The following is an 11,490-nucleotide window of genomic DNA, read 5'->3' as shown; positions in this document are numbered from 1 at the left end:
GCAACTCTGATGTGTGTTGCTTGAATTTCCAACATCTGCAGAATTCCTCTTGTTTGAGATAACAGGTGGTTTATTTAGTGCCCTGACAATATAGCATTATCTAAAAATTTACTATTAATATATTCTCATTTTTTAAATTTTAAAGTTACAATGGGATTTTTGGACAGAATATTTATAACTAAAATGCAATATATTAAAACTCATTTACAAACACAAAAAAAAGACTTCACATTAATGAGAAATCACACAAACACAAAAAAAAGCCTTTGAGTGATTTAATGCAATAATATGTTTAATCATAGGAGTAAATAATGTCAATGTCTGATTCATAGCTATCTGTCCTTGCAATACACAAAACAGATGTACAAATTGCTGTTGTTTTAAACTTAATTTTCCACAATTCCAAACAAAACTTAATACTATTTTAAAATAAATGCATGTCAAGTTTCTTCAATATTTGGAAAGATTAAACTGAATGCTGAGGATTATACTTAGGAATAAAGATGTATATTTGCCTGTAGGACAAGACCGAATGTCTCAATCAGCTTCTCTGCCCAGTACAGTACTAATTGATTGAGAGGCAAATTTAAAATCTGCTGGTTTAATGCATTGAAATGGTCAATTCTTGCACTTGGCAAGAACATCTACAGAGGAACAACAAATTAAACATTTACAGCAGACTTTAAAACCTGATGGAAATGCTATAATCTTATTGGCTGAAATGGATCAGTCATTAATGTGCATTTGAATTTTTTTTTCCGTAGTGAGATAGAAAAATACATGCATATTAATTGGTTCTTTACTTCTACACTATGGCAACCTTAAAATAATCAGTTAATATAAGACTAACTGTACCATCAAGACTTTGAACATATTATGACTCCAAATCTCTTTCTTTTGAACACACAAATAGTTCTTGCATAGTACAATTTTAAATGTGCAAATTTCATGCAAGTACTTAAAATAATTTTTACTCCATTAGCTTTAAACTAAGCTGGTGTACAGTGTTATACAAGATAATGTTTTGCTTCCATATTCATTCACCATTGCTGCAAGAATTAATTCTGAAAGTGGTTTAAAAATTATAGTAATTTTTTACTCCATTCATAATGTGTAAATTCAGATTCTTTGTACTTTGGCCAATTAAATAATAGTGGTAGTTACAATGAGGCTCAAATTTTGATTAGTGCATTTCATGCATTTTAACCAAACTATCTTTCAAGATGTAGATTCTATTCTATTATCAATTTAAAACTAGCTTTAGGGTTGCTAACAGCCACACAAGATTATAACAGTTAATATCACAACCACATTAAAATATTAATTTGAGAAGCTCCTTTTATGTGAATCCTATCAGAAGGGTGCACGTGTATTACATATCACATACAAGGTCACAACTTTGTACTGTTCAAGCAATGTCAATGAGGTTTTTAATTGTATCACCAAACTTATACAGTTAAATGGCAAGTGGCATTTAATACTCTGGAAAGACACACACAAAGACTGCCCTCAGTAGAACTGCTGCACTGCAGTTGGCAAGAGGAAAATATTGCACTTCAGAGCTCATACAGAACTTCTATAATAGTAGCTATTGACCAAGCCTGTGTTTCACAGCTAAACGGACAGTACCCTCCATTTTCATTGGTAAGCTCTGGAAGACCTTTCCAAGGAGACCTAAGGAATTAAACAAAACATAATAAATAAAAGCACTACAATTCATTTTAATTGGTAACTGTCACATTTTGAGGTTCTGAGAATGGTTATTCATTAGGACTTGGATACACTCTTAACAGCACAATCTTATTTAAAAGGAGTTGACCCTCCAAGACAACTCCATGCTATGTTAACGATCTGTTGTCAAAATATAATTTACACAGGTTGATCAGCAATAAGATTTTGGAGTCAGGCAGCGACAACTCTCGCAGATGTGGAGCACCTCACACTGCACACGTTGAAATGGCATCGGAACCACGAGGAACACCTAGACTCTTCATCCTGAGTTTTAGCCTTTCTATTCTTTGTTTGTGGAGTGTCGGGGAAACATATTAAATGTGCACACAGGTATTCGGCTGTGTATATTCATGTAAGACCATGAGGCATAGGAGCAGAATTAGGCCATTCAGCTCATCAAATTTGCTCCGCCATTCCATCGTGGCTGATCCCGGATACCACTCAATCCCATACACCTGCTTTTCCAACATATCCTTTGATGCCATGACCGATCAGGAAATGATCAACTTCCCCCTTAAATATACACACAGACTTGTCCTTCACCACCAGACTGTGGCAGAGCATTCCACAGATTCACTACTCTGGTTAAAGAAACTCCCCCTTACCTCTGTTCTGAAAGGTCACCCCTCAAGTTTGAGGCTGTGCACTCTGATACCCCCACAATAGGAAACATCCTCTTCCCACCCACCTTACATAGTCCTTTCAACATTTGGTAGGTTTCAATGAGATCCCCACGTATTTTTCTAAATTCCAGTGCGTACAGGCCCAAAGCTGCCATATGTTCCTCGTATATTAACCCCTTCATTTCCAGAATCATCCTCGTGAACCTCCTCTGGACTCTCTCCAATGAAAACACATCCTTTCTGAGACATGAGGGGCAAAACTGTTGACAATACGCCACGTGAGGCCTGACTGGTGTCTTATAAAGGCTCAGCTTTATCTCCATGCTTTTATATTCTACTTCCCTTGAAATAAATGCCAACATTGCATTTGCCTTCTTTACCACAGACATAAACTGTAAATTAACCTTCTAGGAGTCTTGCGTGAGGACTCCCAAGTCCCTCTGCACCTCTGATGTTTGAACCTTCTCCCCATTTAGATAATCTTTTGTACTATTGTTCCTTTTACCAAATACATCATCATACATTTCCGAAAGCTGTATTCCATCTGCCACTTTTTTGCCCATTCTTCCAATTTATCTAACTCCTACTGTAATCACCTTGTTCCTCAGCACTACCTACCCTTCCACCTATCTCCGCAAACTTTGCTACAATGCCATCAATTCCACTATCCAAATCATTGACAGCCAACCAGAAAAGTCCCCTCTTATTCCCACTCACTGCCTCCTGCCTGTCAGCCATTCCTCTATCCATGCCCGTATAGTTCCTGTAATGCCATACGATTTTATCTTGTTAAGCAGCTTCATGTGTGGCAACTTATCAAATGCCTTCTGAAAATCAAAGTGACATCCACTGCCTCTCCTTTGTCCACAATGCTCGTTAATTCCTCAAAGAACTCCAACAGTTTTGTCAGGCAAGTTTTCCCTTTACATGTTTGTGAACTGAGCCAATAAAGGTACTTGTCAATAAATACAGATCCTCTTTGTGCCTAATTGATCATTATTATTTAGGGGTAATCCTTGTAACAACTGTTCTACAGCTATGAATTGGATTCTGATAAACTTGTAACCCTATTTGGACAATTACTTCAATATAACCTTGACTACCATTCAGTTATAAATTAAAGTAGTATTTTCTTAAGAACATAAACACGAGGAATTCTGCAGATAAAGTCCAGGTTCCTGCTGGATCCCTTTGCATGCTGTTTTGCATTTAGAAGGTAGGACACAGAGGTACAGCACAGTCAATATGTCCTTCTTGCAACCTGATTTCTGCATCAACTAATATATGCGCTTCAAGTACAAAAGCAAATCACAATCCTAACAAATATTGCGATATTCATTATAGAAAACTATTTCTGTTAAAAATCAAAAAAATCTTTTCAATCACAATGACTCACACCCCACAAACCAATTTATTGTAATGACTTGATATGAAGCAGGGTGTTACAGCAATGGTCAAAAATCAAAATGTTCCTAAGGAAATTTGCATAATGTAGACAAGTAAATTATACCCTTACTTTGACAAATGATCGTAATGATGGGAAAGGATGTGCTTCACTAAAATTATAGTCTCTTCATACAATTTCTTTTCCATTACTTTTGAAAAGTGCAACTTTGCACGGAGGAAATACCCCATAGGCCACACCCATTCCTAGAAAACAAAAGAAATGCAAGTCACACGTCTTTCGTATTAAATGTCGTATATATTTTAGCTGAAATAGATTAAATATAGTATAAATAATTACCGGCCCTTGATGGTAATTATAGCCCTTAGCAATGTTGAAGTTGTCGCAATCCATCGAATTGTCATAGACACCACCGTAAACAAGGTCACTAACCAAAAAGAGAAATCGAATTTTACTGTCAAGACACACTAACAAATAACCACCACAATAAATAGGGATCAACAAACAGCTCACTAAAAGAAATACAAACACAAGAGATTCTGCAGATGCTGGAAATCCAGAGGAACACAAAATGCTGGAGGAACTCTCAGGTCAGGCAGCATCTATGGGGAGGAATAGTCAATTAATTATGTTGAGATGAATGGTTTTGGGCCGGAACCCTTCGTCAGGACTGAAGAGGGAAGGGTCAGAGGCCCTATAAAGAAGATGGGGGGGGAGGGTGGGAAGGAGAAGGCTGGTAGGTTCCAGGTTTGGAACCTCCAGCGTGTTGAGAGTGTTGCTTTGACCCCAGCATCTGCAGATTATTTTGTGTTCATTTTACTTGTACCAGGAATAACTCAACTCACTCTGGGTCTAAAGTTTTCAATCCCAGGGGTCCAAGCAGCTTTTCCTCTATAGCTTTCAGAGCTTTCCATGCATTTTCTGGTGTAAAAAGTTCAGGGGCCTGAAAATGCAAAGTGATAGTTTTAGTGCTATAAATAAAACTTTAGTTGGGCATTCATGTAGTTTCAAATGAAAATTATGATGAAAAGATCAAGGTTTTGCAGGAGACATGACTGAATGGAAATGGAATCAAACTCAGAGTTTAAAACATGTGATGACTACTCCATTGTTGGTCTCAATTACAAATATTTGTACTGTCACATATTTCTTCAAAGTACTTCTTTTAAAAAGATAGAATTAAAGCAGAAGACACTTATTTAAACAAATAGGATCACTTACCACAACCATAGCAACTGGAAAATTTGGTCTCAGTTGGTAGTCACACCATGGACTGGAAGCTCCATAACAGTCTTTATATATGCTCTTTTTGTGGACAAGGTTAGGAAAGTTTTCGTTGGGATCATTTGGATCCCCAGAAACAAAAAAATGCTTTTCAAAGTTCTGTTGTATTCTACGGTTCCACTCCTCATATGTGATAAATATTTCTTTTCCTGTACAATACAATCAATTTTATCATCCAATATGGCATGTTTAGGAAAATTATAATTGAAAATTCAATTACAAACATTTAGAAACTTTTTCAATAAACAATGTAACATGACTAACATTTGACTAATTATAGATCTCAAAGATGATCATTTTAAGTGTTGAAATAAAACTATTACCAGCATTGCACGCTCAACCAGATTTGACCAATAAATAATAATTCACTATCACACCTGAACTCCAAGTTGGCAGGGCAAATTTCAAGTTGTAAGTTTAAGAGTTCTACAGCTGGGAATGAGCCACTTGACTAGATTATCTTTTAGGCAACAAAATAGATGATTGGCTGAATACTCTTCAGTGCATAGTATTTAAATCTTTGACACATCTTTCTACAACTAGAGACTACCCATAAACTAACATAAAATGCTGAAAGTATGCAGGTCTAACTTGGTTCCATCAAGGAACCTTATTGGAAACTTTTATTTTCTCAGATGTTGATAGCACTACAATGTGCCTCTATTTTTATTGCTGCTTCTTGGCCATCTCTTTGAACGTAAAGTCCACTTCATTACGTGACATAAGATTTAAGGAAGACAGTCTTATTTATTTAGAGATACAGGGTGGAACAAGTCCTTCCGGCTCAATGAGCTGCACTGCCCAGTAACCTATCTATTTAACCTTCGCCTCATCACAGGACAATTTCCAATCACCAATTAACCTACTAACGGGTACGTCTTTGGACTGAGGGAGGAAACCAGAGCACCACAGGCTCACGGGAACAACATACAAACTTCCTTACAGGGGATGCTGGAATTGAACTCCAAACTCCAATGACCCCAGCTGTAATAACGTCATGCTACTGCTACACAACAGTGGCACTTTTCCCATTAAGTTTGGTATGTATTAATTACAAAAGTTAGTTAAATAACCTGCACATAAACAACTTGCAATTGTACGGTTGAAAAACACTAGAAATACACAGCACATCAGTCAGCTCTGGAGGAAAGATATGGGTTAAAATTTCAGGTTTATAGCCCTTCATCTGAACTTTCCCATACCAACTGAATATTTCCAGCTTTTTCAGTTCTTTCAGATTTCTACCATCAGAAATTCACAAAAGAGGAAAGGCAAATGGGTAGGGCCCAAGAAAAGATAGCTTAAGAAGGATGATTAATAAAGTATTTGGAGAGAAGTTGAGAGTTACTTCTGTTTTTAAATCAAAATAACAATATGATAGAAACATTGGGACAAAGGAACTCTAGATTATAAATTTGAAAGACTAAGATAGATACAAAACTGGGATGATGCAACTGATGTGCCTCACAGGAATCTGTTGGAAAGTCTGATGGACTCATTGTCTTTATTAGTAGCTATGATGGGCTAAGACAAACATATTCACAACGGACAATACTGATAAATATAGTCAATACTGCAGACTGACTGAAACATTATAGCTGGGCAGGTACATGGATTCAAAAGGTTAAAGGGTTATGGGCCAAATACAGGCAAAAGGGACTAACTTAGATAGGCAACTTGGCTTGGCATGAATGTGTTAGGCTAAAATAGGGGTCGCCAACCCGTTGATCCCGTTGAGACTTTCCCAGTAGATCCCGAAGAAAAATCAAAAATAAATACACAAATACTGTTGTAATGTGAGCATTATAAAAGTAAGTAATACTAATTAGGATGATGGTAATATAGCAATATTTTCACTAAAAAGCTGTTTGTTAAGAGAGATTGTTTCTGAGTTGCGGGGGTTTAGTTCCGTTCTTTCTGCCCAATGTGCATGTGTGTAGTTCCCCCGCCATGCACCGCGTTTTCAGCGTAGCCTGTGCTGCATCTAAGTGACCAATCAGATTAGGTAAGAGTACTGACTGTCGCAAACATCAATATTCGGCAGTGTCTCCACCCTCCGGGCCGCAAAGCATGCAGGGGTGCAGCGGTAGTCGGGACGCACCCAGCACATCTTTAAGAAAAAAAGCCGAAATGATCCAGCTAATTAATTAGGCGCCACCCGGCACGTGAATGTCGGCCCAGATCAGAGGCGATGCAATCGGCAACTGCTCGTGATATTCTGATAGCATAGTGGAGGCTCCACGAAAGAAGGCGAAAACATACAAATTCCATCCAGAATGGGAAGAGGAATTTCTATTTACCTTGGTGAAGGACAAGTGTATATGTATGTTGTGCCACCAAACACAAGCACTGACTAAAAGAGGGAATCTGGAGCAGCACCGCAACACCAATCACCAGGAATTTAAAGACACCTACCCCCCAAAGAGCGCAATTCGTGCCTGGAAAGTTGAGCTGAAATCGGGGTTGAAGGCCCAGCAATCGTTTTCCACAAAACATGCTGCTCAAAATAAGGCTGCTATTGAAGCATCATTTCGTGTAAATCACCTTTTGGCTAAACACGAGAAGACTTTTACAGATGGCGATTTATTCAAGGAGGCAATGGTCATTACCGCAGAGACTGTTTTTAATAACTTTAAAAACAGAAACGACATCACAACCGCAATACATAATATACTGCTTGGCCCTGCAACAGTGACAAGGAGGGTAGAGTCACTGTCAGAGGATGTGAATATTTTTCACTACAGTTGGATGAATCCCTGGATGTAATGCAAACAGCTCAGCTTGTTGTATTTGTCAGAATGGCTTTCCAGGATTTTACAACAAAGGAGAACTTCCTCACTCTTTTGCAATTAAAGGAAAGAACGAGAGGTGAGGATATTTACAATGAGATTAAAAAAAATGTCTGTGAAAGTGACATCCCCATTCATAAACTGGTGGCAATTACTACTGATGGGGCCGAGCAATGCGCGGTGTGTGCGTTAGTTTTATAGCACTAAAAGTCACTGCCTACTTTGGGTCAACTTATCCATGTGAAATTGCATTTTCACAGATGAAAATTATTAAATCTAAGTACAGGAGCTGACTTACTGACAGACACCTCACCAGGGCTGCCAACTTTCTCACTCCCAAATAAGGGACAAAAGTAGCAGTCAAATCCCGGGACATTTGTGTTTACCCCAAGAAAGACTACCATGACCATGAAGCTTTGCGCGGGCACCTGTGTGTGCATGCCCGTACGTGCCGATTTTTTTTACCCCACGAATTGGTTTTGGCTTAATTTTCATTATTTCTACTTCATATAGACTGTGTATTTATCATATCATTCCTGCTTTTACTATATGTTAGTGTTATTTTAGGTTTTATGTGTTATTTGGTATGATTTGGGAGGTTGTTTTGCGGGTCTGGGAACGCTCAAAATTTTTTTCCACATAAATTGCTTCTTCGGCGTAAAGCATTTCGGCACGAAAGGTTTCATTGGAACGCTCTACTTTAGCGGGGAGGAATACGTGACAGTTGGCAACCCTACACCTCACAGACTGTCTCAGACTGGCTGTCTGTAGTTATGAGCCAAATTTCAGTGAACTAGCAGAAAGTATTCAGCCCCAGTCATCACACTGAGTGCAACAGTCAATATTTATTCATTTATTTTTCGTGTTGAAATAAAATTAAATAATGAAACTTAGAATTAAAGGTGTGAAGTATTGTAATATTCTTAAAGAAAGACAGCTATGGCCTGTTTGATATGCTAGTTAGTGTTTTCTTGTTCGAATTATTTTGAAAGTTTGACAAAAGTATTTTGTGTAATTCAAACACAATTCGCCCAAATAAAAGGCCTCAAATTGGAAGCACAATCTGAGCTGTTTTTTCTCTAAACGATTTAGTAGGTAGATCTTGCCTTTCACTGAGGTCGAGGTAGGGGATCTTGGGCTTAAAAAGGTTGGTGACCACTAGACTAAAATGTCTGATTCCATTCTTTACAACTCTATGACTTCAATACTGGAAAGAGAGACTAAAATGAAGTTATTGGATAAAACTTAGGGACATGTACTTGCCTGCTTTGAAATCCAAGTCATTAAATTTGGATACAGTAGAAAACATACCAAAGTATAAATGGTGAAACAGAAATATCATCCATTGTTAACACCACGAATAGCTACAGACTAATAGAAAGCTGGGCTTTATATGCAGATTCTGCAGATGCTGGAAATCAAGAGAATACACACAAAACACTGGACGAACTCAACAGGTCAGGCAGTATCTATGAAGAGGAATAAAGAGATAACATTTTGGGCCGAGACCCTTCATCTGTGTGTTTTTGTATGTGTTAGCCTTTATATCTAGAATGCAAGGTATACAAAGCTGTAGCTAGATCATAGGCATGGATGGCTAACAGTATGAAAAGATATTCCAGAGTAGACTCACTATAATAGTATCCAGAATTCTATCAGGTAATTTATGAAGGGCAATAACACAAACTCGGATTGTACCGAACATAGAACAGTACAGCATAGTACAGGCCCTCTGGCTCGGGCTAATTGTCTAACATATAGGATGATTTCAACGTTTTCAAGATGCAATGAAAAATTAATATGGCACCAATTTGAGAAAGTAGGAATGAGAGCTATGCTTCCACCTGCCAATGGCACTGAAATTTCAAATTCTGCCATATACAGCAGTTGAATTCTGGTCAATTTATATCACACATTAATATATGTGCATACAGGATGGGTTCAGCTACCAATTGAAATAGTGCTGAAATAAGTCTACGTGATTTACAAAGCCTACATCTATTCCAAAAGTCAGCCACCAAAGGGAGGAAAGGGACAAGGTGTGGGCGGCAGGATGGTATGTTGCCTCCCCAGACATCCCACCTCTCCCGGAAGTTCCGGGAGTCTCCCGCATATTGATGGCAGCTCCCTGACACCTGCAAATTATATACAATATCCCAGAAATTGAATTTTTTTTTTTGAGAGGGAGAGCGAGAGGGGGAGCACAAAGAGAGACCAATCAGTTTTCTCTGTGGGCGGGCTTTATAGTTGACCTCTGTCTCTCCATCAGTTCAGTTTCGTGTCCTGCACGGCCATGGCAGAGTGTTTCAAAAAAATATGTAAAATGTATTTCACCCCAGACAGGTCAAAAATAATGACAGTGTTGCTCGCTGCACTGTTTGCAACAGAGACTTTTCTATTGCCCAGATGACTGTAAAAGACACGTTGAGGTGAGTTTAACAGGTGTCATTCATTCATTAGCATAGCTAACGTTATTTAAACTAGCTGGCTAGCTGCTAAGGAGCTAGTCTATTGATATCCTACGTGATGAGGCCAAACTCCCTGTAGACTTGCTTAACGTTGTAATAGAATTTAAAAAAATGACTCCATGATAAAGATAGCGGAGTCAAGGGATATGGGGAGAAGGCAGGAATGGGGTACTGATTGTGGATGATTAGTCATGATCACGGTGAATGCTGGTGCTGGCTCGAAGGACTGAATGGCCTACACCTGCACCTATTGTCTATTGATAATAATAAGTACAGAAATAGCAAAAAACTATGCCTGCTCATCAACCAAGACAGCAGCAATTGTGAACATGGCACTGGAACCTGAGTGTTCAGAGGATCTGTACGTTCATCCAGACAGATAAAAGGCCATACAGTATTTTGGTTGACAAAAGCAACGATATCATGTGTGAGAAGGAATGTGCCATTTTAGCCAGGTACTAGAATGAAACACAGGATTAGGTAACAGTTGGATTTGTAGACATGCCAGTGTGCAATGAGGCCAAAGCTGAAAACATGTTCAACTGCATTGCATTATCCATGCATGACAAGGGCTTTGAATGGTCTAATTTTGTAGGGTTTAGCAGTGACAACTGCAATGTGATGATTGGCAAAAACAACTCTGTCTTATCAAAAGTGAAAGCACAGGCCCATCATATTTACAGCGTTGACTGTCCAAGTCACCTGGTCAACATTTGTGCCAAAACTGCTGCTAAGGAGCTCTCAATGTCACCTAAAGAACTGTTCATTGACATCTACTACCACTTTGAGAAAAGTTCCAAATGAAGAGAAGACCTAAAACAGTTTCAAGAGTTCTGCAATGTTGCCCAGCAGGGAGTACAAAAGCATTGTTCTACATGCTGGCTTTCTTTAAGAAAAGGTTTGGACCATCTGCTCCACCAATGGCCAGCCTTTATTTCATATTTTGAGTCAAAGAGTGAGAATCAGAAGTCATCTCATATTCAGAAGAGGCTGAAAGACCCCCAAATGAAAATATACACATGCTTTCTCCATAATGTCACACAATGTTTTGATAAATTCAATTTGATTTTTCAAAACAAGACACCTATCCTCTTCAAGTTGGATCAGAGTGTAGAAGAGCTCCTGCATGACATAGCAAGCAGATTTACTGAGCTAAAGGTATTGACAGAACAAAACATTCAGGAGATAGA

The 11,490-nt window shown here is 38.4% G+C and overlaps 1 protein-coding gene across 3 annotated transcripts in view; it reads right to left on the bottom strand.

The window, feature by feature from the left end:
- Window positions 1-267: 267 nt before the first annotated feature.
- The window catches only part of LOC140205810 (glycogen debranching enzyme-like), a 99,242-nt gene continuing 88,019 nt past the window's right edge, over window positions 268-11,490 (bottom strand). For all 3 annotated transcript variants that reach the window (XM_072273521.1, XM_072273523.1, XM_072273522.1), the window contains exons 30-34: window positions 4,981-5,192; window positions 4,605-4,702; window positions 4,099-4,186; window positions 3,871-4,004; window positions 268-1,674 (exon numbers count right to left, since the gene is read on the bottom strand). In XM_072273521.1, the coding sequence (XP_072129622.1) occupies window positions 1,557-1,674; window positions 3,871-4,004; window positions 4,099-4,186; window positions 4,605-4,702; window positions 4,981-5,192 (650 nt within the window). In that variant the 3' untranslated portion in view covers window positions 268-1,556. The remainder of the gene's footprint in view (window positions 1,675-3,870; window positions 4,005-4,098; window positions 4,187-4,604; window positions 4,703-4,980; window positions 5,193-11,490) is intronic.

This window comes from Mobula birostris, chromosome 12 (assembly GCF_030028105.1).
Source record: "Mobula birostris isolate sMobBir1 chromosome 12, sMobBir1.hap1, whole genome shotgun sequence".
Taxonomy (NCBI): Eukaryota; Metazoa; Chordata; class Chondrichthyes; order Myliobatiformes; family Myliobatidae; genus Mobula; species Mobula birostris.
The sequence above is the reverse complement of the archived record's forward strand: the minus strand, read 5'-3'. Positions and strand labels throughout refer to the sequence as shown.